Raw genomic sequence first — 17,562 nt, 5'->3', positions numbered from 1 at the left:
TCGTGACAAAACTCTGGCCATGGCGCGTAAGAAGTATTATTGGCCTAGGATGTGACTAGACATTACCTCTCATGTAGCCTGGTGTAGTTCTTGTGCCCAGAACAAAGGTTCTACGAGCACTGCTCCCATTTTAGAGTACCCTACTCCTTCTCGCCCTTTTCAGAATGTGGCTATAGACCTTTTGCAACTGCCTCATAGCACTCAAGGCTCGTGTATGTCCTTGTGTGTGTGGACCACTTTAGTCATTTTGTAGTCTTAGCTCCCTTATGTAGCAAATCTGCACCAGTTGTAGCACATGCTTTAGTTTCCCATGTGTTGTGTCCATACACCACTCCTTCAGTGCTCCTTAGTGATAATGGGACGGAATTTAGGAACAAGGGTTTGGCAGGTATTTGCAAACGTTACGGCATCAAACAGACGTTCATGACTGCTTATCATCCGGCATCCAATGGTCTTGTTGAGAGGACGAACAGGAAATTTTTAGAGATCCTACGTCACCTTGCTAGTAATTTTCATGAGTCTTAGGAGGATTGGGTTCCCCATGTTAGTGCTTGTATCAATAGCACCATTAATGTTTCAACGAGCAAAACGCCTCATTATGTTATCTTTGGAGTTGAGAAACGGCTCCCATATGATGTGCTTGACAGCCCTGCTCGTCCCCTCTACAATTTAGAAGACTATAGTAAAATCCAGAGTCATGTGATGCATGCCATTTATAATTCTGTAAGAGATAAACTGGATGTTTCAAAGGCCGACATGTTGAAACAACAACATACTCGTGCAAAACCTGTGACCATCGGTGTTGGTGTTCATGTCTTCAAAAGCATGCCTGATCGCCAGTCGAAATTGAATTGTAAATTTGAGGGCCCCCTTTTGGTGACTGAATGCCTCCACCCTAACAAGTTCAGGATTTTTTACCCTTCTACAGGCCTTGGTGAGATTTCACACTGATAGGCTCAAGAAGACTCAACTGCCTATCCCTGCCTTTACCCGGCCTCCTCCAAGGCCCACTGTAAGAACTATGCCTTGTTTATCTACCCCTCATAATTATGACCTTAGGTCAAGGGGTCCTGCAATTATCTAAACTTTCATTGTGTACTGTTATGTATTCTTTGTGATGTTTCCCATTTTTGTGTGTGTCCCTTTCTTGGTTATAATGTGTAACTATTATTTAGCTCTTAAGGGGGTACGCGACACCTGGGGGGGGGTGAATTTGGTCAAGATATGGCATTTTTCAAAACTGTGTTCAAAATGTTCGTATACCACTTAGAAATAAATCCCGACAAATAATTTTCCAGCCGCGCGCAATTTAAAGGTCCTGGGTGAGGTTTAAAGGGACAGATTTAAAGGCGCAACCCACACTAGAGGGAGGCGTGCCACTTAGGACCTTCAGGCGCAGCGAATAACGTTGAAATTTGATTGAATTTACACTCGCCCAGTGTATCAACGGCCAATACGATTGTGGAGGGGAAGGGAGGAAGGTGGAGGGAGAATATTTCGCCAACTTTGTGCGAAACTAAGTGTTAGTTCCCGGCTATCTCTGAAAAGGGAAGTACGCATGTCTCATGAGCTCTCATTGCAATCTATTACTTTAGCTAGTACATATTACTCTTTAGTACAGTCATCATGGGTAGCAAAAAGAACAAAAGAACATCACAATGACAAAAAACAGCAGTTAAAGATGGCAAGCAGTCAAAGACGACTAAAGATCTCACCACCTCTCACTCCACCACCGCCCTCACCTGCACCTCTGTGACGGTGACAGAGGTAAAGGACAACATTAGACTAAACAATTCAAAGAGGAAGATTAAATCCAAAGAAGAAAGCAAGAGGAAAAAGATCAAGGCTATACAGGAAGAAGAAAGAAGAAGGGACATCATATGATGCTGGAGGGGGTGCCCTACCAACATAGATTGGCGAGGGGAATCTGATGAGGAAAGAGAAGGCGCCCACTACTGGAAAATAAACCTCTTTCCAATGATTTAGATACCCTGAAGACCCCCAGCAGAGAGGTTTCATATGAAGAAACCGCCAAAGGTGCAAAAAAGCAAATTATATGATGTTGTCGTCTGTGCGTCGTCACTACTGTGACATACTTATACTTTAGTTTTTCAGTATTTAAAGTACTTATAATTAAAATATGTTGATAATTTTTACTGTACTTACTTATTATATAATAAGAATTAAGCCATGAAAAAATCAGTCAAATTGGTGAAACTATAAGCAAGTTACAGATATATTCATATTTCAAGTTGCCATATCTCCGTTCGATATTTTTCTACTTTTTTTTAATCATAAAAAATCTAATATACATCAAATTTAGATGAAACTTACAGGGAATATTACTTTTAGTAACTGCTAGGGCCGATCGTTCGAATATTTTGAATAGGATGAAAGAGTTCGGAGTAATAATGGAAACAAGAGCAAAAAAATTGTATTTTTCACGATTTTTGCCAGACATTAAAATTTAAATGCCTGTATGCAAAAGTATAAAGGAAATTGTTCAATTACTCAATGACCGGCCCTAGGTGTGCCTACTGACTAATCATAGCCAAAATATAAAACAAATTGGTCCACGTATTATGGTGCTGTGCACTTTTAAATGTCGCTACTGGTATGTGTACATGTGTACATACATCATTCTGTTTCACCTAAAATGTAGGCAATATGGATACCTATTTACCTGAGAAGTTTCAGCTCTTTACTCTAAATATTTTAGAAAATGACCTCCAGGTGTCGCGTACCCCCTTAAGTGTACTGTTTTGAATTGTATTTTGTCGTGTTTAGATATTAAGTATCATGTCCCAGATGTCCGGCAATTGCTATATTTGTATTTTTGTCAACTGGCGCCAGTCTTATGTTCCTTTATGTGTTTGTATGTATTGTCTTTATGTAATTAATTATGTATGTGTTAAGATGGGAGGGAGGGTGGAGGGGTGTGGAGTGTTTTCAGGGATGGAATGGGTGGGAATAATTTTATGCCTTTTCCTTTTTGGCTACCTCCCTAGTAAGGGGGAAAAAGCCTTGGTATATGTATGTATGTATGCATGTTTATTTAATGTATTGGGTGTGCTATTGTATCCATTTTTCCCACACTTTTGTCTGCCACTGTTGCATATGTGGTGTGTGTGTGGTTGATCCTTATGTATTTTGGATTCTCCTTGCCTCAGTCAGTCTTTTTCTTGTTTGCTCGGTGGGGTCACCGAGTGGTGCTGGCCGAGCGATGTGTTAGCGTGGTATGTTGTATATCATACCATTATTATTGTGCATTGTGCTTGTGTGTTGCTTGTTTGGGGAATTATATGTTTCCCCCTCTTTATAAAATTGTCATATGTTTTGTTGTTTGTTGTTTTATTATTTATTGTAATTATGTGTAATCATTGTGTATAATTGTAATTATATTGGATATTGCAAATGCGATGCACGTCTTTTGGTGCGAATTGGTAGCTTGGCGTCAGTTCGGAGCCAGCTCTCTTTGTATTCACACACATTAGTTGTCAGGGGTATCAGAGATTACAGTGTACTTCCCACTATTTGACTTTCATTTCTTGTAGCCACCCGGTACACCTGTTATTAAAATAAAGTTACAACTATCATACTTGTTCTCCTTCACCCGGAATGTTTATGATGATGATGATGATGATGATGATGATATGGTTGAACATCACACACTCTCCCCTTATCGGGAGGCTAGGACGGTGCCCCTCACAGAGGGCTTTGTAGCGTGGAATTTAATGAACCATGCCCTTGGTTCAACTTCGCTGGTGGCAGGATTTGAACAGCCCTCACCTCAACCTTCGCCACAAGTAACGACGCCCTAACCCACTCAGCCAGCGAGCTTCCCAATGTTTATAACCACAGAAAATGTGATTAAGCCTGTTCACAGAATATGGGGGTCATTCAGCTATAACTACAAAATAAAGATAACCAGGACACCAGCACCAACAGCCTTGTATATCCACTCATGCCTCAAAGCATTACAAATGACACCTACATAGCCATCATTGTATTCTAGGAGTTAAAAATGACAGCAGAAACAAGGAAACATGGAAATTAAAATATGCCTCAACATTTTCCTGAATGGAGGTTTGTCTTTCTAGACATAAGGGATTGTTGTATGACTCTGGTCCCTATTACATACATACATATACCAAGGTCTTTTCCCCCTTATATGGGAAGAAGTCAAAATCAAAATGCATAATTCCACTCCCACCCATTCCACTCCGATTCACCACTCCTCCCTTCCTTCTTTCCTTGGCTCCACATGGATAACAGGTCATCCCTGGTCCCTGATGATGTCACTAAGATCCCTCAGGGGAATCTCTTGGATATATTAAAGGCTTTGAGGTACTGGGGTTTTTAATTAGTACAAAGCCTGTTGATGTTATAATATAGTAAACACTATCCCTAACTGCCTTATAAATCTGTCATCCAGGAGGTGCCGAGATAGGAAGGAGGGAGGAAGGTGGAGGGGAGTGGAATATATGGGAAATGAAATGGGTGGGAGTAGTTTCTATGCCTTTTTCTTTTTTGGCTACCCTCCGTGTAAGGGGGAAAAGCCTTTGGTATATGTATGTATGTATGTAAACCTCAAACCTATTTAGGACTGGATGTGTATTAAGTTAAACAAAAATAGCAAACTATGTACCGTATTTGATGGCTCATGAAAGACACCTCCCCCCCCCCAAAAAAAAAAAAAAAAAAAAAGTGACAGGAAATGAACCTGTGTCCTATGAGCATTGAGGTGGTGGTTGGTGGTAAGTCTATGGCAACAGAGGCCCTAAAATCAAACCCCAGACATCTTGGCACACGTAAACAAAGTAATGATTGGTACTACAATAATTTGTGTTTGATTTCAAAATGAATAGAATGAATTTATTTCCACTCATCTGAATTTCAATAAAAAGACACAACTGTACTAAATTTCATGATGAATAGAAAAGCATTCTTTTGTAATGGAAATGTAATGGATATCTAAAAATTAATAAAAATATGTTTTAGAAAATAAGGTTGGTAAATCTGCTTTCACACCTCCTTTGGCTTTGAAAATGTACTAAAATACTACATTAGAATTACGTGTAGAACGATGATACAAAAAGAAAATATCATGAACAAACTTTACTACATCTGCAGTCTCTCACAGTCACTGCCGATGCCATATGCCAGTTGCACGTTTACATCTTAAAACAGGATTGGTACGTAGGCTACTAGCAAATACAGGTAAACGTCGACTTACGATGGCCGCGACTTACGATTGTTCGACTTTACGATGACGACGACGACGACGACGATATGATAATTTAACCCCTTCCATACGGTGCCGCACACGTAGGCGTCATGAGGAGCAAGTGGATTCGCGACGCTGCCATATCGGCGTCTTGATTATATTTATTGTAGTCGCCCCTGTGTTTTTACATTCTCTCAAATGAGCCCTGAATCCCATTCTCTGTGGTTTTCAAAATTCGCGGGTGAAAGAGAGAACGATCGATATAAGCGGTGACTATATTTCATGATGCGAGTATTATTACGTCACGTCGTACGGCTGGCATTGGCTGCTGCCCGCGAGATTTAAGTTCCGTACTGAAAATACATATTATAGTGTTTGAATATGGTAAAAAGGATAAAAATAATTAAATAAACTACTGTACATGTTTAATAGGCTATATTCAGTATCTCTGGTGGTTAATATACAGGTAAGCTAGGTACAGTGACCACGGAACAGTGATACACAAATTGGGGATCGACTTACGATGAAATCGTCTTACGATGGCTCTATCGAAACCTAATGCCATCGTAAGTCGACGTTTACCTGTACTTAAGTTTTTAAATGTATAGTATTGGTATCTAATAATGATCTAAATGCATGTGAGAGTCTTCTAATATCAGGTGAAATCCATTGCTTAATATTCAGGGCTTAAATCTGCTCATTTAGCTTTTTTTTTCATTTCAATGTCTGCCAAAATTGGGTGCGTCTTATCATACATACATACATATACCAAGGCTTTTTCCCCCTTCCAAGGGGGGTAGCCAAAAAGAAAAAGGCATAAAATCATTCCCACCCATTCCATCCCTGAATACACTCCACACCCCTCCACCCTACCTCTTATCTTAGCACCTCCTGAATGACGGGTCATCCCTGCACCTTGTCCACTGCCCTGGGTCAGAAGCAGTGTCGCAAGACACAGCACATCCACAGCAAGGCCGCTTCATTAAATCGGCGACCCCCCCTCTCCGTCCCCCATTGCATAAAATGAGAGGACGGGGAGAAATCCCTTCGGGCTGCGTCAAATTTTGCTCACACATACTACCTCACCCCCCATCCACCCGCCCATTCCACCTCATGCTATCACAGCATCATCTATATACAAACATTCTCCATTCACCCTTGTCTTCTGTCTTCTCCCGTCCTTCCTCAACAGACATTCCCCTCTTCCCCAAAGCCCCCTTCACCCCATCCATCCACCTCATCCTAGGACGTCCCCTCATGTTCACTCCCTCCACATCTACCTTCCACACCTCTTTTACTAGTCTTTCTTCACTCATTCTTTCCATGTGTCCAAACCATCCTAATATTCTTTCATCAACCCTATCTCCCAGCTCCTTTTCCACCCCTGTTCTCCTCCTCACCTCCTCATTTCTCACTCTATCTAGCCTAGTAACCCCCATCATACTTCTCAGACACCTCATCTCAAACACATTCAAACTCCTTCTCTCTTCTTCTCTTATGTTCCATGTTTCTGCCCCATACAGTGCTGTTGGCACAATCACTCCTTCATACAGTCTCCTCTTAGCATCCATTCCCAAATGTCTATTCCTCATTACACTCTTTAATCCACCAAGGCATTTACTCGCTTCTCTCAATCTACATTCTACCTCCTCTTTCACTCCACCTTTCCCTGCCACATTTGCACCCAAGTATCTAAAACTATCCACTTCCTCCAGTCGCTCTCCCTTAATGCTCACTTCCAGTCTACTGCCACTTTCACCCCTTGTACATCTCATCACCTTACTTTTACTCACATTTATCTTTAGATTTCTTCTATCACATACTCTCCCAAACTCTGTCACCAACTTCCTCAATCCCTCCTCTGATCCTGCCACAAGCTCAGTGTCTTCAGCAAACAACAGCTGGCTCCCCTCCCACTTTTATCCATTCTTTAACCATCTCCAATCCCTTGCCCACTACCCTTGCATTTACCTCTCGCACCACCCCATCCATGTATAAGTTGAACAGCCAGGGCGACATAACACATCCTTGACGAAGTCCCACCTTTACCTCGAACCACTCACTCTCTCCATTTCCAATCCTGACACAAGCTCTACTATTCTCATAAAAACTCTTGACAGCTCCCAGAAGCTTTCCTCCTATCCTGTATATCTGCATAACCTCCCACAGTGCCCTCCTGTCTACCCTATCATAAGCCTTTTCCAGATCCATAAAAGCCAAAAAAATATCCTTCCCCTTTCCTATAGCTTTCTCACATATCTGTCTTACCACAAAGATCTGATCTACACAACCTCTACCCGTCCTAAATCCACACTGCTCCTCACCAATTACTCCTTCTGTTCCTCTCCTAATCCTCTCAACCAAGATCCTCCCATAAGCCTTCCCAACTACACTCAACAAGCTAATCCCTCTGAAACTACTACATTCACACTTGTCCCCTTTTCCCTTGTAAAGAGGAACTATACAGGCACTCCTCCAGTCCTCCGGCACTCTACCCTCTCTCCAACAAACATTAAATAACCTCACCAACCAGTCCACCATCACTGTACCTCCCTTTTTCAGACATTCCGCATGGCATCCATCCAGACCAGGTGCCTTACCTGCTTTCATCATCTTAACAACTGCCTTCACCTCATCCTTCCTTATTTCTCCTCCATTCTCCTCATTCATCACTCTCATTTTCTTCGCACTTCCCACTGCAGCAATCTTTCCTTCCCTATCCTCCTTCACATTTAGCAACTCCCTAAAATATTCCGCCCATCTTCCCCTTACTGCCTTCTCTTCCATTATCATCTCTCCATCTGCACCTTTTACCTTTTCTTCTCTATTTGATTCGCCTCCTCTTCCTCTCTTAATTTCTTTCCAAAACATCTTTTTATTACTTTCAAAATTTTCTGTCATACTCTTACCCCATTTCACATCTGCTCTCCTCTTTGCAACCTTTACCTTTTGCTTTACTTCTTTTTTCTTTTCTTTGTACCTCTCATATGACTCCCTCGTCCTATTTTGTAACCAATCTGTGAATGCTCGCTTCTTCTCTTCTACAACCTTTTTTGTTTCCTCATCCCACCATTCACTACCCTTTCTTCTATTTCCCCCTGTCCTTCTTGTTCCACACACCATCCTTGCACACTTTATGACTCCCTCCTTGAACCATCCCCATTCCTCCTCCACACCCAGCTCTACTCTACCCTTCACTCCCTCCCATTCCTCCTTCAGCTTCTTTCCGTACTCCTTCTCCTTTTCCTTCTCATTCAAAGAGTTCACTCTAAGAACCTCCCTACCTTTTGTCCCTTTCCTCTTCCTCCATCTATCCTCCACTTTCAACTTACCTTCCACCAAAAAAATGATCTGATATTCCCCCACCCTCTCCCCTTAGCACATGTACATCCTTAACTCTTCCTATCATAATCCTATTTACCACTACATAATCCATTAGTGCTCTATCTACCACCCTTCCCTCCACCACCCTCTCCCATGTGTACTTATGCTTGACTTTCTTCCGAAACACTGTATTTGCTATCATCAACTCTCTTTCTAGACACATATCCACCATCAACTCTCCACTACGATTCTTTCCTGGAACTCCACATTTCCCAACCACTCCATCGATTGGACCATTTCCCACCCTAGCATTAAGGTCTCCCAGTACTATCACATTGACATTTCTTCCCAAATCCTCTATGCACTCATTTAGATCTATCCAAAAGGCCTCCCTTTCTTCTACACTCTTCTCACTGCCAGGCCCATATGCACTTACAAAGACCCACATCTCCTTCCCCAGTTTCACCTTCATCCACATTATCCTTGAGGAAACCTCCTTCCACTCCACTATCCGTTTACCTATCTCTTCACTTACTAGAATAGCCACCCCTTCCCTCCCTCGCCCTCTCTTCACTCCTGATAACCTCCCACTTACACTCACCCTTCCCTTTCAACTTAGTTTCACTCAAAGCCAACACATCCATCTTTCTTCTCACAAACATACTACCTATCTCTTCCCTTTTACTCTCATCTGTACCACATCCACGCACATTAAAAGACCCAAACCTTAGGGTGCTGGTCCGAGGCTTTCCAGCCCCTCCTATGCCTTTTTTTTTTTTTTTTTTTTTAGGAATTTTCCCTGTGGGGCTACAAGGAGAAGGATGCCTAGTCCCAATCCCCGTCCCTTTCTTCTCGCCTCTTATGATCCAAGTGGGAATACTTGGTGGCAGTATTCTTTTCCCCCACCACAGGGAATTCCCCCATCACAGAAAAGGAATACTCAGAGAAATGGTACAGGACAGCAACAAGGGGTTGGAGGACAGCATAATGGAGGGACAGTAATAGTATAAAAGTGTCATCATTTCTCTATGAACAGAGTTTTCCTCTATCATAGACAAAATGATGTGTGGCTCTGGTCCATAGGGGCGCCCCATATAGACCCTAAAGTATCAACTGCATGCTACTTTGCCACAATAACAAGCAGCCAATACCCCAGACGGTCTTATGAGCCATCAAATACGGTACTTTATATTGTATTCCAGGTTATGGGTAAGGGGTATGTGGCCAGCGTAAAAAATATTGAAGGGTCATATAAAAGAGAAAGAGAGGGAAAAAGAAAGAAAATGAGTGAGAAAACACAAAGAAATAAAAAAAAAAATGAAAGAGAAATAGAATTAAATAAATACTCAAGTATGGGAACACACTTTTTTTTTTTGTTTTTTTACTTATCAATAGCTGGGAAGAAAGAGTGCAAAGAAATAGGCATCAGTGGCAGATCCAGGATCATTTTTTGAGAGGGGGGGGGGGCTAACCTGAATTTCGTAAATTTAGATGATGCTTTTAAACAGATGTACTCTGTAGCACAAATACAATGATTCTGAATATAAACTGAAGTATATTTCTCACTTGATTTAGTTTCTTTCAAAATATTGGGCAAAAGTAATACTTTATCTATTTTTCCAATTATTCTCATTGAAGTGTTTTATTTAATGCTGGGAAAAAATTTGCCACTGCATTATTGCTTTCTGCCACGTACTGATGTACATGAGGCAGGTTTCTCAATTTCTGCAATGAGGTAATGAAAGAACAAATTGATTAAATATTCATCAATTTCTCTTTCTAACCAAGAACAATGTCGATTACCTTTGGAAGGAGTTGATGGTTGTGAAGTGGAGCTGTCCCCATCAGAGCTACTACTGCTATTTCCTCCTTGGGACATCATTCCAACCTGGGAGGGCTCCTCGCTGAAGTCAGGTTGTGAGTCGTTCAACGAGAGACTCTGCAAAATGAATTCCTAAACAATCCTGTACCTCCAATGACAACTTCATCCAACAGCAATTGCATCATTTGAAATAGGCAAAAAAAAAAAAAAAAAAAAAAAAGCAACAGTTTATTGGTAAATTTTTACCATACAGAGCATTAAACAACTTAAACCAATGCAGCTCTTATCATGCTTTTGTTGAGAAATATATACATATATATAACAAAGGCTTTTTCCCCCTTACGAGGGAGGTAGCCAAAAACAAAGACATGAAATCCACTCCCACCCACTCCATCCCCACATACCCCACTCCCATTCACCCCCTTTCCCTCCCTCTTTCCTTGGCTCCTACTGGATGACGGATCATCCCTGCATCTTGCCTACTGCCCTGTGTCAGAGGCAGTGTCACAAGACACGGCACATTCACAGCAAGGTCGCTTCATTAAATCGGCGACCCCCCCCCTCCTCTCCGTCCCCTCATGCAGAGAGAAGACAGGGAGAAATCCCTTTGGGTTGCTTCAAATTACTTTTCACACATACTCCCTTACCCTCCCATCCTCCACCCACTTTCATGCATCACAGCATCATCCATACACAACCATTCTTCTGTCATCCTTCCGCAACAGACATTCCCATATTTCCCAATGCCCCATTTACCCCATCCATCAATCTCATCCTCGGTCACCCCCTTATTTTCACTCCTTCCACCTCTCAGATTCTGGGGGAATCGAGATATGAGTCAACTGAAAGGAGATTTTCTCCATAACCTGCCCCTCTATAAATAAAATACTATGACACTGGCTAAAGCAACATATGTAAGGAACATTCCTGTCAACAGAGGTAAAAACCGTCTTGATCTTAAATAATAATAACAAGTGTTGCTTCAGGTTTCACAGACTAAAAATTCAGAGTCCTTGGGCACTTCCAGAGATTTCTCTAGGGAGAAATATTAGACTACTGTCTATACTGTAATGGTATGGGATGGTTTTCACATCACCAGTCGAAAGTAGAAGGATGGACAATCACCAGCCATCAACTTTCCTGGTGTGATAAGGTGGAAAAGTTTATGCTGACACAGAGACCCCATTAGCAGACACTCACCATTGGATCCATTTGAATTAGAAAAGATGATATCTACATCAAGAGTCCTTTTTCCCCTTTATATGGGAGGTAGCCAAGTCAGAGAGACATGCCTATTCCCACCCACTTCACTCCCATCCACCACCACTTCCCCCTTCCCATCTCAGCTTCTCATAGATGATGGGTTATCCCTGTATCCACCAACTGCCCTGGGTCATACACAATGCAGCAAAACACACTACATCCACAGCAAGGTCACTTCACTTGATCAGCGACCTCTCCTCCTCTCCATCCCCTCATGCAGAAAAAGGGAAGATGGAGTGAAATCCCTTCAGACTGCTTCAATATATTATTCACACATAAGCACCCCCCTACCCCCTCATTTCCTTGCAAAACAGTATGATCCATACACATTCTCCGCTCATCCCTAAGAAGATGCAGTGTTCTTAACCCCTTCCATACGGTGCCGCCCACCTAGGCGTCAAGGGGAGCGAGTGTATTCGCGAGGCTGGCCTGTCGGCGGCGGGATTAGAGTTATTGTAGTCGCCCCTGTGTTTTTACATTCTCTCAAATGTGCCCTGAATCCCATTCTCTGTGGTATTCAAAATTCGCGGGTGAAAGAGAGAACGATCGATATAAGTGGTGACTATATTTTATGATGCGAGTAGTATTACAACACGTCGTACGGCTGGCATTGGCTGCTGCCACTGAGATCTAAGTCCATGACGCCTACGTGTGCGGCACCGTATGGAAGGGGTTAAATACCTAATATATATATATATATATATATATATATATATATATATATATATTATATATATATATATATATACAGTGGCCGCGAAAAGTTTGGGCACAAAATTATAGGCGCCCCAACTTTCCCCTAAACTCAAACCATGCGAAAAATACAACTTTCCACCCAAACTTTTCGCTATTTTTCAATGCTAGCGTTTGTACCCGTATTTAGCCGAGACAATACACACAATTTGGCAACTCTGCTTAGGCGCACTCGATGTCACATGGAGTCAGATTCTAAACATCTCTCACGAGAGTAGTCTTTTTTTTGCAGTGGTCTCTGTTTCGTGCTTCGATATCTCCGTAATGGGAAGTGGTATAAAGCTGTGAAGAGACACAATTGTTGCTATTATAACCCACTATAAGGGAGGGTTATAAGTGTAGAGATATAACCACTCGTGTGGGAATTGGAGCGTAGCGAGTGCGAAAATGGACCAAGAAATTTCGAGAAGAAGGAAGTGACATCATTCGTACTCCAAAGCATCGCTCTGGTCGGCCAAAGAAGATATCAAAAAGTACTTAAACGGTTCTAACAGCCACCAAAAAAAACTAGGAGGCAGTTAGAACCGTAGAAGTACAATTTGATATCTTCTTTGGCCGACCAGAGCGATGCTTTGGAGTACGAATGATGTCACTTCCTTCTTCTCGAAATTTCTTGGTCCACTTTTGCACTTGACGCACTCCAATTCCCACACGAGTAGCAATATCTTTACACTTATAACCCTCCTTATAGAGGGTTATGATTGTAACAACTGTGTCTCTTTCCAGCTCTTTACCACTTCCCATTACGGAGATATCAAGGCACAAAAACAGAGACCACCGCAAAAAAAAAGACTACTCTCCGTGAGAGATGTTTAGAATCTGACTCCATGTGACATCGAGTGCGCCTAAACAGAGTTGCCAAATAGTGTGTATTGTCTCGGCTAAATACGGGTACAAACGCTAGCATTGAAAAATAGCGAAAAGTTTGGGTGGAAAGTTGTATTTTTCGCATGTTTTGAGTTTAGGGGAAAGTTGGGGCGCCTATAATTTTGCGCCCAAACTTTTCGCGGCTACTGTATATATATATATATATATATATATATATATATATATATATATATATTTATATATATATATATATATATATATATATATATATATATATTTACACACACAAAGAGGATCTTGTATGGGGGGGGGTAGCTGAATCAAAACAGGCCTTAAAATAGAGACAATATGAAAGTTTTTAATAAATGCATAAATAAAAGTTATTTATGACAAATTTTGTGTTTCCCATATAAGCAACATTTCACATCTTTATTCCAATCAAAATATATACAATATAAACCAAAACTAACCTTAGTCTGACACAATTTAGCTTTCTGTGGAATGGGACCATAATCCTTGGTGACTTCAGTCTGAGTCCTTCGACTTTTAATATAAGGAGTGGCACTCGTTCCCTGAAGTTTCACTCTTCGTACTTGCGTTCCAGCTTTGGCTAAGTACAGAGAGGCAATGTTTAATATTAAAGAAATATATTAAATACAAAACCCATCATTGAAAAAAGCAACCATGCAAAAAATAAATTTCATAATCAATTTCAACATGAACACTTCAAAAGCTCTATATTGACAATAGTGGTAATGAGAGCTGTTATGTACATCATTTTATGACCAATAAGTGCGGTCACTCAGACAACAACAATTGTCCCTGCTATCTCTTCTTCAAGTGGCACATGTACTACCTGCACAGTTATTTTCAAACTTTGATATAACTTAACCTTTGCAACCCAATGGTATGATTTATGATTCACAGTGCTTCAAAATGGGAGAAGGGCAACCTATCTTAACCTATTTCGATAATAATAGTATGCAATAGAACTGAACCCTTGCTTAACCCCTTCTGTATCAAGTGTCATATACATTTTTAATCTGGTTGCTGACTGAATATCTTAACAGCTATCCTTGAACTCTTTTGCAGCCAACAGGAGTTAAAACTCTCATATAATTCCTAACTCTAATCTAACTCAACATTAATCCTACTCTAACCCAACCCCTACTCTTACTCTAATCTATCTTGAGTAACCCCTAACTCTAACCTCACCCAAAATCAATCCAAATGTAACCCAACCCCAGCTAACTCATAATCTAACCCAAGCCTAATCCAAACCTAATCTAGTCAAACTGATTACCTGGGTTTACAAAAAGGATTTTTCCTCATAACATTTTTAGAAATACCCAACCTAACATCCCACAATTTTTTTTGGTAAATCTAAAGAAGTGCACATCTAAGCAATATAGCAATAGAAGATAAAACATTAACTTTGTAAATGATAATATATCAATGTAATATATGTTCTTCCTAGCAGAAATAAAAAAAGACAGTTGCTAAAAGCAATACACTAGTGACAACTTGGATGTCAACAAGCTTCGAAATGCCATGTTTTTTTTTTTTTGTCGTCAAAGACAAACTAATAAAAATATAATATAATGGTCCACCTTAACCACTTCTGGGGTATGCATTTAGCATCCCTAGAGGTCATCAGACTGGATTAGACCAATTTATGAGACTTTCGTTAGTTCATCTTCCACAACAAACAAAAACAAACATGGCATCTCAAAGCTCACCAATGTCAGTTATTGCTATCGGTTTTAGCATTTTTTTGCTACTGATTTCTGCCAAGAAAAACAGATGTTACATAGATGTACTTTAATTTACCAAAATAATATTTTATTTTGTATTAATATATTTCATAGGTGTGCACTTCTTTTGTAATACTATTTTTTGTATTACAGGTTGAAATTCCCAAAGTCAGTATTCCTTTACTTGGAAATTCCCAATACTCAGTATGAATAGAGCAAATTCTATCACACGGCAACAGTTCCCACTACTCAGCATGAGTTTGGCAAACCGCCACTACAAGTGAGTGGCACACACTCTGCCATGCCAGCCCACAGTCTTTACCACCAAGTTTAGTCATTGTTGTGATCAGTTCTGCACTGTTTTCGGACATTATTATATCTTTTTGTTGTTAAATATGCTGCCAAAGCATCCAGGAACACCCCTTAGTAGGATTGCTAAAAAAAGAAAGAATAAAGTGCTGAGTATAAGTGAAAACATAGACTTTTTGAGAAGGCTAGACTCAGGAACATTGGTGCGTAATTTGTGTGGAATTTTCTGTGTCAGTTCTTCCACTGTGTACGACTTGAAGAAACAGAAAACACAATTGAGGGAATATTATGCTAAAAGTGGAACATTAAAAAGTATGGACATACATAAAACTATGAGGCACAGTAAAAGTGAAGACTTAGAGAAAGCTTTGATACAGTGGATACAACAGTGTCGCAGTGAAGGAATGAAAATTTTTGGTGAGATGGTGACGACCCAGGCCAAAAATTTCCCATGAAAGTCTTTAGTTAGATTACAAATGCCAATACAGTGATGGTTCGCTGCATAAATTCAAAAAAGGTATGGTTTGAGTAAAATATATTAGCTTTCCAAAAGTCAGAAAATTCCCAAAATTGGCATAGCGCAGGCCTCAATGATGCCGACTTTGGGAACTTCAACCTGTATTTTCCTTTTGTGCATACAACGATTTTCATTTTATTTTTCTGATTATATTTTCTTCTCTTGAAATTTCAATCAATATAAAATTGCCCCACACTCAATATTTATCATAAACTATAAAATATTAGATTCAAGGAGCACAGAAGAGGCATCTAAAGGTATTAGAGTGGATGCCATAACACCTGGAAGACCTTGCCTAGAACACAATTTTACGAATGTATTGAACAAGGAAAAACACAATTATCCAGTAACCACCCACTATCACCCATTATCACCTTGTATAAAAAATAATGACCCGACAAAGATACCAATGCCCCAGCTATGATCTAAGTGAGGTTCTTACCAGTAAATGCTATCATAAACATAGGAGTTCAAGAATATAGTTGCCTGGGTTCTCCATTCATCAGGCTAGGTTGGGTTAGAATAGATAAGTTAGGTTAGATAAGACTTGTTTATGTACATAACTTCAGTGTCTCCACTTCTGGAGTATAGTATAAGTGATCCTATCTCAAATAAAACACCTCTCTTTGTGGTAATCATAAAAAAAATACAAATAAACTATTTTATGACAATGTTCAAATTACCTTACTTAGAATATACAGGATAGCACAGACGGAATAAGGGAGCAAATCGTGTTTCTGAATAGGACCCCTCCTATATGTCAGGAGTGTCTAAACATTTGCCTTTCCTCTCCAAACTCCAATTTCTAAAGACTACACGATACAAAAAGTTGTAAAACAACTTTGGTCTTGAGTTCATTATGAATGACAACTCCCCAGGAAGCATATTCAACATTTTACTTAGTACACCTACTTTTCTTGTAAGTTTTTTGCTTCAGTAACAATATACCAACTAAATAAAAACGCAACTGATCTTGCTGTCACCCAAAGTTCTTTCCTATTTCGGCTAGGATTTTGTAAACAAAAATAATTTAATATTTCAGTCAGATGACTACAACAACTAACAAGAAAAAACAATTTCTGAGGGGAATTCCGGTTTAAAGCTTACCTTGCGGCCCAGTTTTTCCATTATCATTGCGTATTTTGTGGATTTCCTCTTCAGAAAACCCTGCCCACCCCTGAGATGTCATTGTTATGTTTACGTTGGCCACTGCGGAAGAATAAGGGATACCAACCTTTACGCTAAAAAAATATATAATAATAAATAAATGAAACTATACATACACACACACACACACACACACACACACACATATATATATATATATATATATATATATATATGTATATATATATATATATATATATATATATATATATATATATATATCAAATCAGCCATCCTGAGTCCACTACTGAACAAACGCCTCCTTCATAGCATTCTATGATTCACACGACCGCGCCAACCTCTGCCACGTCACTCCTGCAAACTTCTCAATATCGTCTCTCCATCTCCTATCTGGTCTTCCTCTTCCACGTTTTCTATCTCGCGGCGTCCACTCAGTAACACACTTGCTCCATCGCTCGTCAGTCGTTCGCACTAACTTACCTGCCCAATTCCACTTCCTCTCTTTCACTCTAGGCTGCTCTCTCGCCCAACTTGCTCTCTTTTGGTCTCTCAGCGTTATTCCCATCATTGATCTTTCCATTCTCCTCTGTGCAGTCCTTAGCTCTGTTTCCATTGCCTTCGTCAGTTTCCAAGTCTC

The 17,562-nt window shown here is 40.3% G+C and overlaps 1 protein-coding gene across 2 annotated transcripts in view; it reads right to left on the bottom strand.

Annotated features, from left to right (window-relative positions):
* Positions 1-16,999, bottom strand: part of LOC143024683 (uncharacterized) — a 191,665-nt gene extending 174,666 nt beyond the window's left edge. Inside the window, exons 1-4 of one of the 2 annotated variants that reach the window (XM_076183683.1) lie at positions 16,905-16,988; positions 16,240-16,304; positions 13,688-13,827; positions 10,355-10,490 (exon numbers count right to left, since the gene is read on the bottom strand). In XM_076183683.1, the coding sequence (XP_076039798.1) occupies positions 10,355-10,490; positions 13,688-13,827; positions 16,240-16,261 (298 nt within the window). In that variant the 5' untranslated portion in view covers positions 16,262-16,304; positions 16,905-16,988. Of the gene's footprint in view, positions 1-10,354; positions 10,491-13,687; positions 13,828-16,239; positions 16,305-16,904 lie in introns of both variants that reach the window. The other variant, XM_076183682.1, reaches the window with a different exon arrangement.
* Between the last annotated feature and the right edge of the window lie 563 nt (positions 17,000-17,562).

Source organism: Oratosquilla oratoria, chromosome 4 (assembly GCF_046742065.1).
Source record: "Oratosquilla oratoria isolate Oo_2021 chromosome 4, ASM4674206v1, whole genome shotgun sequence".
Classification (NCBI taxonomy): domain Eukaryota; kingdom Metazoa; phylum Arthropoda; class Malacostraca; order Stomatopoda; family Squillidae; genus Oratosquilla; species Oratosquilla oratoria.
This window is presented reverse-complemented; position numbering and strand designations above follow the sequence as displayed.